Here is a 19,399-nt window from a genome sequence, read left to right as displayed (position 1 = left end):
GAAAGTCCTTCAATATTCTTGAATTTTTGTCCCTGAATCCTGTATGAATGCATTCTGCACTGTGTAAAAACATCAGTTTTTTTTTTTTTTTCCCTCAAAATTTTGAGAAAGAAAAAACTTGAGATTTTATGGTATATGCGCCCTGTGGTAATCTGTGAATGCTGCTTGCTGATTGTGCTGGTGGGACCAAGAGAAGAGAATTCGGCCAAATGCTTCTTTTTCTAGCTCATACCTGTACCTAAGTGGAACGTGCGCAAGTTTGTGAACCTCTGGGGTGCATGCAGGCTGACCCCCCGAGAGTTCAACTCGTACGGAGCCCGCAGAGGCAACGACGATGTCATGGCCCGTGGCACGTTTGCCAACATCCGTCTGGTGAACAAGTTTCTGGACAAGCCCGGACCACGGACCATCCACCTGCCCTCGGGCGATGAGGTACGTGCAGTCTTGCTCTTTCCGATTCGGGGAATGGGGGCCTCAAGTACAAAAGCACGGAGCTGATGTTTTCCCTTTTGGCCTGCATTTTGTGTTACTATGTGCAGAAAACTCGCCAAGCAGTCTCGTGAAACTTCCCAGATTGCAGTGGTAGTTTCTTGTGCTAAGGAGAAAACAAAGTTTATTTTAAGTTACAGAAAAAATCCAAGTTCGATTCCAAGTTGCGGCGACCGCTTTTCTGATGGAGGCAAAAAGCAGAAACGCCCATGTGTACGAGATTTGGGCACACGTTAAAGACCCTCAGGTGGTCGAAATTAATCCGGAGCCCTCCACTACGGCAAGCCTCATCGGTTGCATTGCGTCGGTCGTTAAACCCTACAATCAAGCAAGTTTATATTTAAAGTTCTCTGGTGCAGGGGGACCTAGCCGCTTTTGGTTCATGTGAACCTGCGGCCAGTTGTTCAATTATAAAGCCCCAGGCATGTGAATGGCACAAACTGACCATGATGCTTCTGGTAATAGGCATTGGGAACATTGTTAAAAAAAGAGAATGGGGAAAACGACTTGTCACGGCATCCACACAAAAAAAAATAAAGAAAAAGGAGCAATACCAGTGCACTCCTGCAGCAGTAGTGGCAGGGAACTATGCATATGTCGCAGTGCCTGATGTGTACTGCTGTGCATGAGGTCACGGGTTTGATTTCCGGCCATGGAAGTGGTGTGTTTTTGAAGGGGCCATGCAGACAAAACACAAGATTGGTTCATTCGAATGGTTGCCTGGAAAGAATCATACTGACACCACATTTCAATGTAAACTTTGCTCAAATAAGCTACAAAACTAGGAAAAAAGAGAATGGCCATGCGACCAACTACCGTATAAACCGGAATATAGGTCGAGTTTTTTTCCAGAAAAATCCGCACAAAAGTCACCCCTCGTCTTATATAGCGGTCATTGGCAGAATGTAAATCGTTGTCTGGCAACAATGTGCAAGCGTAATCCGTCGCCATCGCCATTCGTGTCGGACCGCTCTCTCGCACTATCAGGCCTTTATTTGATTTCGCTTTTCTCTAGTTTTTCGTTTTTTACTCGTCTATTGTGCGTGCGTGCGTACATTTCTGTACGTATCTGATCCGAGATGAGTGGCGGCAGTCGACATCAGTTCACCGCGGCGTTTAAGCTGACGGCGATTGAGTCACCGAGCAGAATGGGAATATGGCGGCGCAACGCCAGTTAGGCGTTTCGGAGAAAAGTGTGCGGTACTGGCGGAGCCAGAAAGCTAAGCTGTGCGCGTGCAACCCCCGAAACCGATCGTTCTGTGGACGTCAAGCGGTGCACCCCGAGTTGGAGAACAAAGTGGCGGACTTCATCCGGGAACTTCGCTCACGATCGCTCCGGAGGCCATGCGCGGACCGGCTCCGCGAACTGTACAATGAGTGGATAGCCGGCGACAACAAAAAGACCCATACGGGCCGGTTGCGACCGTGTCAAGCTCGGTGTCCTTCTCTGGGCAGTCGCTGCCTGACGACATGGTTACACGAGCGTTCACGAAGTGCTCCATCAGCAACGCGCCTGATGGCATGGAAGATGACAATGCGAAGCAGTCATCCTCGGACGACTCTGAGAGCTCGGACGAGTGACTTCGGCAGTCATAGTGAGTGGCAGTGACGGACGGGCGTCGAAAATAAATATAGACATTGTGAGTGCGCTTCTGTGCCGAATTATTTTTTTTTTTGTCAACTTTTCCCACCTCAAGGTAGGGGGTCGACCTATAATCCGGTTTATACGGTACAGTCGAACCCCGCTACAACGAACCCCGCTTCAACGAAATTTCCGCTTCAACGAAATATTTCCAATTCCCCGTCAGCTAGCCATAGAAGTCAATGCAACGAAGTCCTCGCCACAACGAACCATTTGTCAGGCTTGCTTTCGCTTCAACGAAATTTTCGATGATTTGGGCTGGGTTTGAACAATTATTTTACAATAAAATAAGCATAGCGCCAGCTATCTGTAACTTTTTATACATTCAGGACGCTTAGTTTCACCGAAAATGCGCGTTGCGACCACACCGCCACCCAAAACAAAACAAAAAATAACTCATAGGCGCACGCCATTGCTTGATGGTGATAACGATGTGGCTGGCCGTCTTTACACGAGGCGCAGGCCCGCTTCGCCAAGGCGGAGCCCCAGAGCTACAGCCAATCCGTATCCAGTTGAAATTGCATGAATGTGCTCCGCTGCTGGTGCGGTGCCGTCATGTATGCGTTGTGAGCAGCTGTCCTTGCCGTTTTCCTTCTACCATTCTTCATAGCCAAGAGCGAAAATCATGTTTGCGCGTTTGGTCTTGAAGCCTAGTCATCCTATCTTAGTCGCGAGCGCGCGGTCATGTTAAATGCAAGCGCGCGCGCGTCTTGCCTGCCAAGGTCAGTAGCTGCCGTGCCCTGTCAGAGGATAAGATAACGGCACTGCTCCTGCCACAAGCGAGAGGGGGGCTTCCCACGGCCTAGCAGCTATCTGCAAGTAATCAGCATGGTGGACACGCCTTGTTGTGCAGCCATACGTTTTGCGCCTGCATATCTTCACCCCCCTCCGTAACGCGTTCTTCCGGTGGTGAAAAAAACAGATAACCATTGGTATGTTTGTTATCCGAATAAACATGAGTTATTGCGCGTCACTCCTTTTTCTAAACATTGTATTATGCTGCCAATGTTGCGGAAACGCACGGGGCTATTTTTCTGGCCTTTCCGTGGTGTGTTGGGGCAGATTTCGCCTCAACGAATTTTCGCTTCAACGAAATTTTTCGCACGTCCCGTCAATTTCGTTGTAGCGGGATTCGACTGTAGATCATTTCTCACAACAGAACCTATGATGTCATATGCCCTGCTGTGCGATTGGCTTAGGCCGGCAAGGTTGGCAAAAGCAAACGCAAATTAGGCAGGGCTTGAAAGCTTGCCGAACAAGCTGTTTGTGCTTAAATTTAGGGCACATTCTTTTTGTAGCGGGAAGAATTGTGGGGGGAACAATTAAAGTTACGAATGAACACGTGTACACCGAAGCAGTTAGTGCAGCACTTTGCCGGCTGACACTGCCTAACACAGCCGTCGGACACGTTGGACATGTCCGACATAGCACTGGCCAACTGGCATAAGTGGCACAGTCATTTACATGATTATGTTTGTTGAGTCATAGCTTACGTTTTAGGAAACGTTTAGTATGAACTCTAATAAAAATACAGCAGGTATAGAAGTCCGGCCAGAAGAAAAGTGCAAACACTGGCTTTTCATTGGTATTGCAGCGCCATCTATGAAAGTGGGCGATAAACAAGATAACCAAATGTCCGTCTGTGAGGTTGTAGCAGCCCAAGTCAGTGCAGATCTTTAGTTTTAACGCCCTGCTCTGGAAATGTCATTGTTGACATCGTGAAAACACACGACTTAGCGGGAGAATTAAAATTTTGGCTTAAAATGTTTAATGTCTTAGTGAATAAAGCATTGTTTCCTGCCGGACCAGCGCTGAGGGAACTATAAAACACTAAACCTTTCGAATAAAACAAACTTGTATTTTGCCTGCATGGCCCCTTTAACCCTTTCGCTGTCACTTATGTACCGGTACAGTGCACGGTGTAAGATATAGTTTTAGGTGTGGACACAGCAGCCCAAAAATCTGTCAAATAGAGTTGGTGGCGCAGTGGCGCCGCGCGTGGACCTTTGATTGAAAGGACATCTGGTGGCAGAACTCTCAACTAAGCTTCGAAGCGGCCGAGGCTTCAAGTGACTTGAACAACGACTGTCCGAAGCCAGGTGGTTCGCAGGCACCAGTGGCATGTGTAACATTGTTTGAGCTCACCGTGTGAGCTCACACAACGCGACCTTAACCCGTAATTTATTGCATTGTTTAAACAGCTGCGAGATTTCGGGCGTCCTAAGTTCATTAAGACGCGCGCGCAGCTCCTCATAACATTGGACACCGGCAGTGAGTTTGACAACATCGATTCGTCTCCGCTGCTTCGTGCATGGACATACCCCAGTTGTGCAACGTCATTTACGACGAAGAAACATCAGCGTACTCGCCGCCAGTTTAATCAATTTCACAAACTGCCTACTTTCCTTGTATGTCGGGGGGTTGTTCGGGCAGCGGACGCTTTCTTTTGCCGCTGCTTGCACGGAGTAGCTTGGGGGGCTGTAGCCAACGGCAAAGTCGACGGCACTGCATCGTTTGCGAGCGCGCACCTCTTCGACATTCAGTAGTACATCCCCTCAAAGCACTAAAAAGAACGCTTTCGCGCAACCTCACTCTCAGAAACATGCTGACCGCAAGTAGCATAATTTTCTGCTGGGGATGGCTGCAGAGCACGCATTCATTCGTTTAGGATCGCAGGTAACGTTAAATACTGTCACGTTTTCTTGCCATCCGCTGCGGTACGTACTCAATAAAACATTTGCAACCCGTTTTTTCTTTGCGCAAGCATAAAAAGCGCAGCATAAAATCTCATTTGTGTGAGCGCTGAACGGCTACCCCGGCACACATTTACTTCCGTTTAGTGTTTTATACCTTCTTTTGATTGTTACCGACTCAAAACACATGCTTAGAACACGTTGAAACACTGGGGCGAGCGCAAAGGCTTTCGCACGGTTTTCTTCAAATTATCGTCTGCACCCTCGGCCGGCGGAACCAGCCAAGTTAGCCAAGCTGCGGCAAGCAGAAATCGAGCAGACGACCGGTTACGGAAGCTGCCGAGAAGGCCCGACAAGGAGCCGAAGAGATCCGAACACCTCCGAGTGGGCGGCGCTCGGGCAGCTTCTTTTCTCTGCCGCTGGAGGGCGCTGCAATCAACGGTCTCAGCGGCGCCAGTTTGGCGACTTTATCAAAACGTAGAGCACACTTTCGTTTTGTAAGCTGTGTCCTCACCTAATAATATATCTTACACCGTGGTACAGTGTAATCTCGATGATACGATTCTGGGTGATACGAATTTCGGGATGATACGAATTTCTGAAAAGTCCCGGCGAAATTGCATTGTTAGCAATGGGAAAAATTTCGGCTGTTCCGAACGGACCTGCGCGGCCTGGCGGATGATACGAACAAGCCGGCGAGGGGCCCGACTGCCGAACGAGCAAGTGACGGCTCTCTCTCCCCTCTTTGTCGCTCTTTCTCTAGAAACGGCCGGGCCGTTGTTTTCTGCTTGCTGACACCGCCGCGAAGCCCCGCACGCTTCTCGCGGCGTGGCCGGCTGCGGCCGCAAAGTGGCGAGGCCGCTCGAGCGACCGCTCGAGCGACCGCTCCTAACCGCTCTTTAAAATGCCGCTCAAGGCAGACGCTAAGTTGCTTGTGCGGTGAAGGAGCTGATTATGCATGCGAAAACGGTACTATAAAACATCATCCACGGCGCTAGTGAAAGCGCCCATGAAATATCTGCCGGGGTGCTAAGCCTAACCATCTCCAGCGGAGCTAAGCCGGCTGTCTCGAGCGCTTCGCAAGTCGTCAGGCTCCTCCATCCTGCCGCGCGCGTCGTGTGTCATTTTCTGGTTGAGGTAGGAGCTACCGCGGGTGCGAAATCGTCGATACAGGCGTGAAAATACAGTGCGCGCAAAGCCGAGGTGTGCGAATCGCGTGCAAAAACGCACCATGCGGTTCATGCTTGACTTGCGGCATGTAGCGAGCTTGGGCATCGCGAGTGAGGTGACGAGCGCGAAGCGTTACGCGCTCCAGAAAGGACTGCTTTGCGACGGGGGCGTAAAAAAATGCAGAAGAACATCACGAATTTCTTCAGGCGAAAGTAAAAAAAGAAATACACGAAAACTTTTTTCAGCGCTACATTTTTTGGTCTGTATTGGTTCATACGAATTTCGGATGATACGAATATTTTTCGCGGTCCCGCGAGATTCGTATCATCGAGATTTTACTGTATGTTTTCGCATTTCCCCTACGTGGTGCCACTGACGTACCGGTACGTTCTCCATTATGTGTTCAAAAATTCGTGCCATAGCACAAAGCGGGCGCACCTGGGCTGTTTGCGTCACCTGCCAAATCTTTCTAGTAGCTCGTATTTTCACTGGTTAACTCTCAACGGTATATTGGAGAGTACGGAGCAACTGCGCCCACCTTTCGTTGCTGGGGGGGAGGGGTGCTTGGTCGTTCCGCGCGCGGTACTAGATCTGTCGGGATGAGTGACAATGCGGCACGCGTGCGATTACGGGTGCAAGGGTTGTTGTGCCATTCGCAACGGGTTTCTAGGTTTTTTTTTATTCTGTCCCAGCGTCTGCTACGGCACGTCAGGTTAGCGTTGCCTCTCCAATAGACTGAAACATGACTCAATCGCGGCTTTTGCTCATTCATTTCTGTGCGTTGTGCGGGCTGCTGAAAGTGCTTCCTCTGGGCGGGCGGTTACTTTTGGATGGCAGACCACGCGGGGCCTTCGACTGCAGACTATGGTTCTTCAATTCCAATCCGAATAGGAGCTGAGTTCAGATTCGCATTCTGAGAGTTTCTCATCCGAAGAAGTTCTGATGTTGAAACCGTGGGTTCGTCGTCCCGGAAGCGTGCACGGAAAACTGAAAATATCTGGAAGAAAGGTGATATCTTACCCACGCTTTTTTCTTTCAATGCGTTATGTTTCGGACGCTATCATAATTAAATAAATCATTATGTTCCTTCCCTCATATTTCGGAAACCAAGCCAACACTGGGGGTGTGTCACGGCCAGAAACACCCGACAGTGAAAGGGTTCAGGAGGCTAGAGCAAAAATGCCTGTGTGTGCAACTTTTGGCAGATGTTAAATATCCCCATGGGGTCTAAGATAGTTCTTAGCCCTCCACTGTGGCACGCCTCATAGCCCAGATGGGTGTAGCATTGGCATGCACTACACTAGTTTGAGATATTGGTCAGTGATTTACACATAGACCGAAGGTCGGGCAGTGCGCACATTCAAAAGAAAAGGGGCCCCCATTGGCTGCTGGGTGCACCACAAGATTTTGCTACACGGAATCAACTTGGTAAGGCCAGCGGCACAATGGCGCATTATGGCTCAGCAGAGATAAACACTGCCACACCTGATTGCATCTGACCACCTAGGGAAGGTTGTACAAAATCAGTGCATTGTTGACCCGGTTCAGCTTCTCGATATTAGCTGTGCCTCAGTATAGCACGTATCTGTGACGCGGCAAACAACACTGGCAGTTGAGTGTTTCATAACAACTTTGGTGGTTGTGTTGCAGATGCTGTGGGCACAGCTTGGGCTGCATGTCAAGACAGGCTTGATGGCACCGTATCAGAGAGCAGGGCATAGAATTGAGCCACTACTTTTCAACCTGCAAGGCATAAGTAAAGTTTTCCTTCGCACTCCTCCCCCAAAGGTGGCTCCGCTGGTACCGCCGTCAGCCGATGAGGACCAGCAGTGAGATGTTCGCCAGTGCGGCCGACGATCTGTTAAGCCGCCGGAGGCGGCCGTCGAGGAGTCGATGGGTTCGGTGGTTGCTGGATTCCGGTAGCCATTAGACGCAGGCTTGGGTACGATATAACTTGGAGTTTATAGGCAGTACTATTTACAAGAGAAATTTACAATATTTACATAAAATGGGGTAACTCGTTACAACTCTCGGCATAGCCGAAGGTACAGGGTACCTACAAACGAGAATGGACCCAAGTGGTGGATCTTAGAAGAACGCTCGGCATAGCCGATGGCGCGAAGCGCCTGTAAGAAGTAAAATCCGACCCCCGGTAATGGGGTTCCTAGCATTTATAGGATTTGGGCAGCGCCCCTGCTGGTGCGAGAGTGCACATGATGTCAGGCGGATATCCGGGCTGACATCAGGGTGACATCAGCTCTCAAAGCCCCGATTGGTCCACTACAAACAAATAAAACACTCACACAAAAAAAAGAACTAACCAATCGTAAACATGTCACCCCCGCGGTCACATGACCCGATAATCTCTCTCATGCAACCCCTAGTCAGCTTTCCGCGAACGTTATTGCCACCGCTAAGCCAAGGCAAGGCCTCGGCTACACAAAGTCGCATACCGTGAGGAGTACCGTATAATGCGGAATATAGGTCGAGGCGGAATATAGGTCGACCCCCTTACCTTGTAGCCGAAAAATGCAAAAAAAAATAATTAGGTACCAACCATTGTTTTATTGAGACTATAACTTGTTTCGTCTCAGATTACTCATTTAAAACTGTCTGAAGTATCGTCGGACGACTGCTTCTGGCTCACTGTCGCCGACACAGCAGGTCGTCCTCGGTGCAGTCCAGGGAATTGCTTATGCAGCACTTCTTAAACACTCGCAAGACCATGTCATTGTGAAGCGAGCGCAATTGGGACACTCGTGTGCAGACCGTAGCGACAGCCAGTCTGTGCAGGTGGTAAGCAAACATCTTGGGGTATCCATTCGCAGAGACATCGCACGACGCTAGCGGACAAAATCTGCCCCTTTGTACAGCAGCACAGGTGCACAGAGCAGCGCCCATGAAGCGAGGTCGTCCGAGCGTTGCATAGCGAGAGCTGCCCCTTCAGCTAACGCCGCTAGCAACACTTCTTGGTGATACCGAACTGGCGCAAGGCAGAAGCGTCATTGGCCTGGGAAAACCCCCACCCTTTCTTTAAATGCTGCTGTGAACTGGCACCAACTGCCTAAACTGATTTTGAGCAAGAAGAAAATAGCACGCACACACTCGCCGACAGCGAGAGAAGCAACAAAACAAAGATGGCGTCGCGTCCGATTGATGGTGGTGGCGATGGTGCCTTTGGGGTTTGGATGGGCTCGATGGGCTGCCAGGTCGCCAGATGACAACTGCCAAATGACTGCAATATAGGTCGAGGGGTGACTTTTCGGCAAATTTTTCTGTAAAAAATCTCGACCTATATTCCGCATTATACGGTAGTCACCCCACTAGGTTGAACGGGCGGTATCTGTTCAAAAGCCAACCCCGGACGGCTTAGAGCGGTCTAGACTAACGCCTTACAGTAACGTCTTAACGTCTCGCCGCCTCGCCTTCGTCCACGGGCGCTCGCCGGCACAATGAGGGAGTCGGGACTAATCCCCTCCCGAAGCCAAGGACGGCCGCCGCCCGACCCGCGGGAAGCGCTGACCGCATACCAGCGCAACAAAGGTTATCCGGAAAGCACAAAAGGAAGGAACGCGAGGCATGCACTCGCGGCTTCCAACTTCGCGTCCCGCCGGTAAACAAAACGAGAATTCCGCAGCGGGCCTACACCCCCATGCCAAGATTCTGCAATAACTTGAACTCAGTATTAGCAGAACAAAAAAAAAAAATAAAAGTCAGCTGCATGTAGCTATTGTTTTTCACGCAGTTTAGGGCTTAGAACTGAAACTAAAAATGACACAATATAACGTGAGACACGCTACACCCTGAAACAACAATACCGCAATGCTAGACAAAAGGAACAGAAAAAAAAAACACATAGAAACACCAGAGGTATACTGGTTGCCGCTGGCTAGACGATTGTTCATACGGCCACTTCTTCAGTGTTCCGTTTTCGTCTACGCGCACACACTCGCACACACACCGGCACCGGTGGCCTCCCCACGCTGTTCCCCGGCCAGTGCGTATGTCAGAGCCGTTACTGCGCCTCATTCCAGCACTCGTTCGGAAGGCGGGACAGGGTATCCGCGTTGGCGTGTGCCTCGCCTTTCCGGTGTTTTACCACAATGTTATACCGCTGCAATGCCAAGGCCCAACGCGTGAGCTTGGCCCCTTGCGGTACTGTCTGGGTGAGGTAACTGAGTGGGTTGTGGTCGGACACGACTATGACTTGGGCGCCAAATACCCAAGTATCGAACTTCCTCAGACCCCAAATCACCGCGAATGCCTCGCGTTCAATGGTGGACCACCTCGATTGCGTGAGCGTGAAGCGGTAGCTGGCAAATGCTATCGGCAGCTCCTTGCCGTCGTCGGTCAGTTGAGCCAAACAGGCTCCCGCGGCAATGGCTGACGCGTCGGTGAACAGCCAGAAGGGTTTGGTGATATCGGGTGTTGTCAAGGAGGTGGCATCACAGAGAGCACGTTTTATCATTCTGAAGGAATGATCGGCTTCAGTAGACCATGGGATGCGAGAGGGAGTGCCTTTAGCTGTCAACTGAGTCAGAGGCTTCGCGATGGCGGCAAAGTTAGGTACATAGTCCCTGTAATATCCGCACAGGCCCAGCGCGCTCATGAGCTCTTTCTTAGTCTGGGGTACCTTAAGCCCTTTGATCGCCTCCAGCTTTGCCGGGTCGGGGCCATGCTTCCCGGAACCCACCACGTGACCCAGGTAGCGGATGGAAGACTGCACGACCTGACACTTCTCTAAGTTCGCCGAGAGGCCCACCCTAGCGATTCTTAAGTTTCCGGAAAACAGGGGGGCATAGTGCTGAAACAATTCGCTTATGCTGACCCTATCCTCCGGGCGTAGGTGCAAGGTTTTCTCCTCAGGGAGCACTGGGGCAACCTCAGCCGCGGCGATTTTCCTGGGCACGTATTCGACTTCTCCGAAGTCCTGGTCGTCATGAAATATGACGCCAATGTTCTGCACTCGGCAGGTGTAGGGTCGCAGTCGGTTACCGTGGACCAGCATACGTGCTCCCTCCGGCTTCTCTACATAGTAGGAATGCTGCCTGTATTTCTCCCTGACTGTATACGGACCCAACCACTCAGGGTATAACTTTCCGGGTCGCTTATCATCGAACACTAGCACCTGGTCCCCGGGGTCGAAGGACTTCGGGGTAGTGCGTAGGTTGTAGTGGGTAGCGTATTCGCGCTGGCGCTTAGCGCTAGTCCCATCTGCAGCTTCGGCCGCTTGTTGAAGTTTTCGCCTCAATTTTAGCAAGTACTGCTCGGGACTCTCAGCTAGGGCGATCGGGAGCTCCTGTTCTCCTGTCCACGAGCGTTGGAGAATAGCTAGCGGGCCGACCGGGTCCCTACCATACAAGAATCGAAATGGGGACACCCCGGTTGTGTCATGTGGCACCTCGCGGTAAGCCCAGAGCAAAAATGGGACGAACTTATCCCATTCGCCCGCGTGTTCGCCTACCACATGGAAAAGCATATTTTTGAACACCCGGTTCCAACGCTCTACCGCTCCGTTGCTCTCAGGGTGGTCGGGTGTAGAGAACCGCGGGGAACACCCGAGCCGCGCCAGAAACTCGGTGGTGAGCTGCGCGGTAAAGTTTGTCCCGCGGTCTGAGCTAACTACTTCCGGGACTCCCGTCCTAGCGAACACCGTCAGCAGCGCGTCGCAGGTAGCCTTCGCGGTCAATGACCTTAGGCAGACCACCTCCGGCCAACGAGTACACAAGTCCACGACGCATAACGCGTATCGGTATCCGCGTCTCGAAGGCGGGTCTATCGGCCCCACCACGTCGATATTCACTTTTTGGAATGGGTATTTTGGTCGGCTTAGCGGAGCTATCGGCATGCGGTCTGTTAGTCGCCGGTCTGACCTCACCTGACAACCGTGACAGCTGTTGCAACACTCCTGGATGTCCTTCTCCATGCCTGGCCAATAGAAGCTGTACTTTATTCTAGCGCTCGTTTTTCGATAACCTAGGTGACCACCCCAGGGCGATTCGTGAGCCAGTCTGAGTACTTGGCGGCGACGTGCCACTGGCAAAACCAACTGCTTGATCGGCTCCCCCAGCACCTTGTCTCGGTGGTAGAGCAAGCCGTCGATAACCAGCATGCCTCCCTTCCCATCGGCTGCATCGCGCCACGCTTTTTCGAGGGTTGCGTCGCCCTTTTGCTCTGCTCTAAGCGCTTGGGTGTCACTCGCGGCAGGCTCTCGCTCGTGAACGCTATCACCCGCGTCGCCGTCAACCTCACCGGTCACCGCTTCGTTCGCGTTTTCCTCAGCCTGTTCCAGGGTTTCTTGGGGAGCGTCTGCTTCGTTCAGCTCAAGCGCGGCTACCAGCTCATCGCGCTTCGTCGGTGGCGCGACCATCCCGGTTGCCTCCTGCTCCTGATCTCGGTTTTCCTGCAGAACACCCCAATCTTCCGCGGATAGCTAACAGTCTGTACGCGATGTTAGCTTGTCTGTGAGTGCGCGAAGCACTGGAGTCCCTTCCACAACGTTGGAGAAAATCGCCTGGCCCGCCCTTAGTGCAAGCGGGAGGACTACTAGCTTAGCTTCGACTTGTTCCCCAAACGCGGACGCAAGCTTCACGGTGCCGTGAGACTCCGTTAGCGCGTCGGGCACGATGCTCTCCCGCACGACAGTGATTTCTGCCCCGGTATCCACTATAGCGCTTATCTCTCGGTTCCCACAGTGCATGGTTACGCTCGTTAAGCGATCCCCCACGCCTGTAGGTCCCTCGGTGGCGACCCGCGCGATTAGCCTTTCTGTGCGCGCTGGCGCGTTTGTCGCGGCTGTCTGTCGCTCCCGGACACGTGGGCAGTTCGGGCGCAGGTGACCCTCCGCGCCGCATTCGAAGCATGTGTTAGGTTTCCCCTTGCTCTGTTGGTTAACCCTTGTCTTGGGTCCCTGCGGAAGTTTCCGTGCCCCCTTCGGGTTGTCACCGCTCGGCTTAGTCGCCGGTTTTTCCCCGTTGGTCACGTTAGCCTCAGCGCTAGCGTCTTTGTTTCCTGCGGCACCCTCAAAGGTCTGCAGCAGCTTCGCGGACTCTGATGCGTCAAACCAGCTGGCCCCCTCACGCAGCCTCACGTATTTCAAAGCCTCCTCGGTCAGCCCCGTCTTCAGCTGATCGGCCACGAGCAGGTCCAACAGCTTTTCGAAGGTTGACACACCTCTCGCTTCCACGTAGAAATTTAGGTAGCTGCGAAGGCAGGTAGTGAAGCTTTTCCACGTCTCCGACTTACGCTTGCGGGCCCCGAGGAACCGCTTTTGGTACTCTAAGGGCGAAAGCCTCAGCTCCTCAAGTACCACCTCCTTGACCGATTCGTAGTCGCGGTGCTGAGCGGGAGTTAGTCTCGTTGAAAGGTACTCGACCCTCTCGGCGATAATGGGAAACACTATCTGCCCCCAGAACTCCTTAGGGACTTCGTATGCCAAGAGGGTGCTTTCAACCGATTCAAACCAAATCGGTACTTCCGCGTCCGTAGGGAATTTTGGGAATGCGCCTGCCAGCATTTTCGCATAGTACCGCAAACCATTGTTCCTACCGCGCGGAGACGCACTGCCAGCTGGGCTGGGCCCACGCGATCGAGAGGCACTATTCGCAAGAGCAAGTTCCAGTTTTAGCGTTTTTCGGCGCTCCCTTGCCATTTTCAAGTTGTACTCCATCTGGCGCTCTGAGAGCACCTCACTTTGTACGTCGCTACCGCCACTCACACTCTCGTTATCCTCGTCGCCAGACATGTTAGCCCTTTAACCCGCTATCTCTGGCCCACACACAGCTCTGACACAACAGTGGCAGCGGGGAAAGAAATGAGGAGACTCACCCACTTTAGCTGCGTCAAGTGTGGCTAGCGGCCTGTGGTCGCTCGAGGTTTCCGCGGTTCGGCGTTCCCGCCAGGCTTCCTAGTGATGCTGTCGATCGGTGACTCCGCCCAGGGTGGTTGTGGCTCTGTCGACGTTCGGCTGCTCCGCAGCCAGGGGCGACGATCCGAGATCTCGCCGCGGTGAAGTTCTGGCAAGTTGTTTCGCCCGAGGCGAATCGCCAGAGGCGATGCAGGTGTCGTACCGTTGCTTCCGGATACCATCCTGTCGACTGCGCCAGTAAAGTTTTCCTTCGCACTCCTCCCCCAAAGGTGGCTCCGCTGGTACCGCCGTCAGCCGATGAGGACCAGCAGTGAGATGTTCGCCAGTGCGGCCGACGATCTGTTAAGCCGCCGGAGGCGGCCGTCGAGGAGTCGATGGGTTCGGTGGTTGCTGGATTCCGGTAGCCATTAGACGCAGGCTTGGGTACGATATAACTTGGAGTTTATAGGCAGTACTATTTACAAGAGAAATTTACAATATTTACATAAAATGGGGTAACTCGTTACAACTCTCGGCATAGCCGAAGGTACAGGGTACCTACAAACGAGAATGGACCCAAGTGGTGGATCTTAGAAGAACGCTCGGCATAGCCGATGGCGCGAAGCGCCTGTAAGAAGTAAAATCCGACCCCCGGTAATGGGGTTCCTAGCATTTATAGGATTTGGGCAGCGCCCCTGCTGGTGCGAGAGTGCACATGATGTCAGGCGGATATCCGGGCTGACATCAGGGTGACATCAGCTCTCAAAGCCCCGATTGGTCCACTACAAACAAATAAAACACTCACACAAAAAAAAGAACTAACCAATCGTAAACATGTCACCCCCGCGGTCACATGACCCGATAATCTCTCTCATGCAACCCCTAGTCAGCTTTCCGCGAACGTTATTGCCACCGCTAAGCCAAGGCAAGGCCTTGGCTACACAAAGTCGCATACCGTGAGGAGTAGTCACCCCACTAGGTTGAACGGGCGGTATCTGTTCAAAAGCCAACCCCGGACGGCTTAGAGCGGTCTAGACTAACGCCTTACAGTAACGTCTTAACGTCTCGCCGCCTCGCCTTCGTCCACGGGCGCTCGCCGGCACAATGAGGGAGTCGGGACTAATCCCCTCCCGAAGCCAAGGACGGCCGCCGCCCGACCCGCGGGAAGCGCTGACCGCATACCAGCGCAACAAAGGTTATCCGGAAAGCACAAAAGGAAGGAACGCGAGGCATGCACTCGCGGCTTCCAACTTCGCGTCCCGCCGGTAAACAAAACGAGAATTCCGCAGCGGGCCTACAGCATACCTTGCTTGTCCCTTCTTTAGTCAGTTTGGCAATACATTGCAAGGTCTTTTTTCCGGGTAGTTTTGTATCTTGTAGTCAAAAAAAGGAGTGTCGCACTGTTTGAGTGAGAATGGCCACAGTATGTGAGGCGTATCTCCCTACCATTTGACCTTTCAACGACGGCTGGCTAATGCTTAGTTCATTGGTGAAGCCCTCTGATGCGAGACACCGTGCAGCGACGAGATACGTGTGCCTCAGGTTTTGTGCAAACCCCATTGGCCCCTGTGAAGGGGGGCAGCGTGTGATTGGCCTCTTCTGCTGTTGGCATGCAGATGGACATCTTTGATGCGGCCGAGCGCTACAAGCAGGAGGGTGCCCCTCCACTGATGGTGCTGGCGGGCAAGGAGTACGGCTCCGGGTCCTCCCGGGACTGGGCAGCCAAGGGGCCCTACCTCCTGGTGAGTGGCAGGAAGGGGAGTGCGGGTACTGTGCCCCCTCTGCCTCGTGCATGCTCCGATGGAGGGCTGGATTTTGGGCTCCAGCCAGAGCTCTTTTAATATTAATAGCGAAGCTGTTGAGCAAATCGTTAGTTTGGTGTCCGCAGTTGAAAATAACAAGAAAATGCCGAGTGCACATTAGTGCGTGCCTTGCGGTGACCGCCCGGCAGTTAAAAAAACCAAGAAAATGCCAAGTGCTCGTGTGTGCGTGCCTCATGGCGACTTCCCAGTGTTCTCGGCGCATGTTTGTCAAGCCAACCATACCCACCTTAGGAGATTGGCCAAAATGGGGGGGATAAAAAAAAAAAGAAAGAAACAGCGTTCGCCATAATCGTGGCAACACTTGCTCGAAACGAGAAAGACGCGTCACAGCGTACGCCCCTCCAATGATTATCACTTCCAAAAAAATGAAGGAAGCTCACACTTATAGCAACAAAAATGGAGTAAATGTTGTTGCAGCAGCAAAGAAGAAGCAAAGGAAGCAAATAGGCTGCATTTGTGGACTTGAACCGTCATGATGGTCATGAAGGTTGCATACAGCTTTGCTGCCTTCAAATCTTATGCGTTAGTTTGAGCTTCCTTCATCTTTTCTTCAAGAAAATGACATACATTGACACTGGGCCATCCACAGTGCTTCTGCTGATCATTTTAGAGCACACTGTAAGCTGGTTCCAGACGTAAACACCTTGCAAAATGTAAGCTCAGTCAAGCAGTGCTTGACAGCTTGACCACAGAGTGTAGATAGGTGTCACCTGGTAGCAATAGCTTTGGTGGAATGCTGCCCCTGGTGTAGGGTGGATGCTTCTTTTCAGTTTTAAAAGTGAGCCCCCCCTCCTGCGTTGTGTGCAGGGCATCCGCATGGTCCTGGCGGAGAGCTACGAGCGCATCCACAGGAGCAACCTGGTGGGCATGGGCATCGTACCCCTGCAGTACCTGCCGGGCCAGAGCGCCCAGTCGCTGGGCCTGACGGGCCGCGAGCGCTTCAGCCTGCACCTGCCAAAGGGCCTCACGCCAGGCCAGAAGGTCACCCTGCAGGTGAGTGCATGCACCTCTGACGGTTGCCCGGTTAGCCCTTGGGTGAGCACTTGTGTCGTACCATTTTGGTCTCCCATGAGAATAAGCTCAAGTCTGGCTTCTTCTGGCCCCGGCTGAGCGAAGAAAGGCAGGTCTGGGATCTGCTACTGCAGACTGAGTTTGTGTGTGCCAATTCGGGGAACCGTACGCTGACCAAGCAGGCCAGTTTTCAACTCTATGACGCAGGGCCTGTTCCGTAGAGCTTTGGTGGTCCAAAATGAATACTATTTGTATAATTTCAGCTAGGCTCAAACAGGAGTGGGTGTCTAAGAATTTAGACAAAAGAAATTTAGGTCTTTTTCAGCAAGCAGTTTGTCCATTTGAATAGATAATTGTTTTGGTTTCACAATTTATCGTTTTTTTTTTTTTTTTTTTGCATTATGAGATAGTTCGAAAATTTATTTGTTTAATTTTTCTAGTATGCTTTGGTTTACTGAACAAAAATTTTTACTCAGTTTTATCTCGGTCATATCAGATATTACATGCAATGACATTCAGCAAGACCAATTTTCAGGTATAGTTCTATCTCTAAACACAGGCTGCAGTTATTGTGCTGGATTGTTTAAAAATACCATGGAGTTCAATTGTGCCACAGCTTTTGTCTTGGCTTTGTTATAAGAACCACGATTGTATTCAGTAAGCTCCCATTCACAGTTGGGACCAGCAAACGCTCTTACTTTCCTGTAATATTCATAATGCAGACATCTGCTTCAAGTGAATGCCTGATAATGCATAGAGATTTCTCAGATCCTTTATCAATCATATCAGCAGAATCTACTTACTGTAGTGGCATCAGTAGATTAGCTAAGTTTTGAAGTTTTGAATGCAGGAAAGAAATTGAGGTTATAATTCCTCTTTGAAATGGATTGCTGAGAGCACAGATTGTGGTGGCTGTGGTGAAAGCCTCGTCCTCAAAAGCACATATACTAGTGGCGTAAGTTTGAGCCGCGTGAAACTTGGGCACTATCGTAAAAATCACTGGTTTTCTCTGGTCTTGGCCCTAACTGCCAGACCACCGCTGAAGGTACATTGTACGAGAAAAACTCGGGCTGGGGCACTTTGTGACATACATTCATGCAAACAAATTTGTCCCTGGAGCCGCCAGGCAAACGTTGCATTCTGGGATTCTGAAGCTCCAAAGGCCAAGCGGCTACCTTGTGTCACAGTGAAAGTTTTGGAAAAATAACGAAAAAATCAACAAGAGTACAATGCAGGCTGAGCCCATCAATAGCTTAGACCTAGAATCACTAAAAGTGCTTTTACCGTATTTACTCGAATCTAGCCGACACCTTTTTTTCCGAAAAAATAGGTCCCAAAATCACATGCGCATTACAATCGAGTACGACTCAAAACTGCAGCGCCATAGTGCCATCAATGTTTCAAGATGGCTGCTTCACTACTGAACGCATAGCCAGCGCTTCGTAGTCGGCACATGTTTGCCTTTGTGTCTGCGTAGTCTTTTTTTGCGTTCCTCTGTTCTTCCCGCCATGGAATTTCCCACTGCGAAGACATGGTGGGTTCACCACGATGCTGCGTTCAAGAAGAAAGTAATCTTGTGCGCGGAAAACAATCGAAATCGGGCCGCGCCCCGTGCGTTCAGTGTTCCAGACACTTGCGTGCGGGACTGTCGCAAACAGAAAGAGAAAATTTTCGCAAGCAAGGTGACATAGGTTCAGTGGACCAAAGAGGGAGCGATATCCCCAAATAAAAGACCCACTGGCAGAGTACGTGCAGCAGCAGCAGCGAGCGGCTCAGAAACCCGTTACGACAGAGCTGTCGCTGCCCTGGACCATTGTCATGTTGACTGTCTTGTCGGCAATAACCAGCAAATTTCATTTCGTGCCACCTTTGGAATAAACCTTGGTTGTTCCAAGTGAGAAAAGGTTGCATTTTTGTATTAATTAATGAAAGTCTAGTGCATGTTACAATCAAAGACTTTTTTTTTTTTCAGTCCACGAAAAACGGGTGCGCGTTACAATCAAGGGCGCGTTAGATTCGAGTAAACACGGTACTATAGGTTCAGTTGCCTGGTGATGCAAACCATCCTAGTTTCTTCCAAACCGTTCACTCTGGGAAGGAAAGTGTGCGGCATAGGCGAGGTCACTTTGAGCCAACTGGCACTGAGCCGAGAACGGGGTTTCTCCTCTTCTCCTCTGCGCAGCTGAGCGACGGCCGCAGTGTGGAGGTGCTGCTGCGCTTTGACACAGAGGTGGAGCTGGCCTACTTCCACCACGGTGGCATCCTGCCCTACGTACTGCGCCAGATGCTCTGAGGGGGACCTGGCGCCACTGCAGGGGCACCTTTGGACAGGCACCCTCCTCCAAAGACTGAACAAACACCATTAAACACCAAGCAAGCGTTTTCAGTCCGGCCGTGTCTTGGGTGTGTGCTTTGCTGGGCACCTCACTGTGACAGTGCCACATGGATAGAACGCACTTTTGTGATCCTGCATTTTTGCTTGGGATTATTAAATACAGTGTAGACCATTTATAACGTAACCGCTTATAGTGCGGGACCGGATATAACGCGGGTTTTTGCGACCACCGGTTTGCCTCCCATAGAACTCAATGCATAAGCATACCGCTTAGGATGCGGTTGGCCGAAGCACAATACCGTTTATAGTGCGGTTTTTCGGCGGGTCTGCTGATCGACCGGCGCAGCTGAGGCATCGTTTTAGGGTAGCAAAAGAAAAAAAAAAGGGTGG

The 19,399-nt window shown here is 51.5% G+C and overlaps 1 protein-coding gene across 2 annotated transcripts in view; it reads left to right on the top strand.

Annotated features, from left to right (window-relative positions):
- Positions 1–19,060, top strand: part of LOC144178406 (cytoplasmic aconitate hydratase-like) — a 59,109-nt gene extending 40,049 nt beyond the window's left edge. For both annotated transcript variants that reach the window (XM_077706235.1, XM_077706237.1), the window contains 4 exons: positions 285–432; positions 15,457–15,582; positions 16,471–16,656; positions 18,857–19,060. In XM_077706235.1, coding sequence (XP_077562361.1) covers positions 285–432; positions 15,457–15,582; positions 16,471–16,656; positions 18,857–18,967 — 571 coding nt within the window. In that variant the 3' untranslated portion in view covers positions 18,968–19,060. The remainder of the gene's footprint in view (positions 1–284; positions 433–15,456; positions 15,583–16,470; positions 16,657–18,856) is intronic.
- Positions 19,061–19,399: the final 339 nt, after the last annotated feature.

The sequence above is a fragment of the Haemaphysalis longicornis genome, unplaced genomic scaffold (assembly GCF_048455015.1).
Source record: "Haemaphysalis longicornis isolate Haplotype H1 unplaced genomic scaffold, Haemaphysalis longicornis Haplotype H1 scaffold_4, whole genome shotgun sequence".
NCBI lineage: Eukaryota > Metazoa > Arthropoda > Arachnida > Ixodida > Ixodidae > Haemaphysalis > Haemaphysalis longicornis.
The sequence above is the reverse complement of the archived record's forward strand: the minus strand, read 5'-3'. Positions and strand labels throughout refer to the sequence as shown.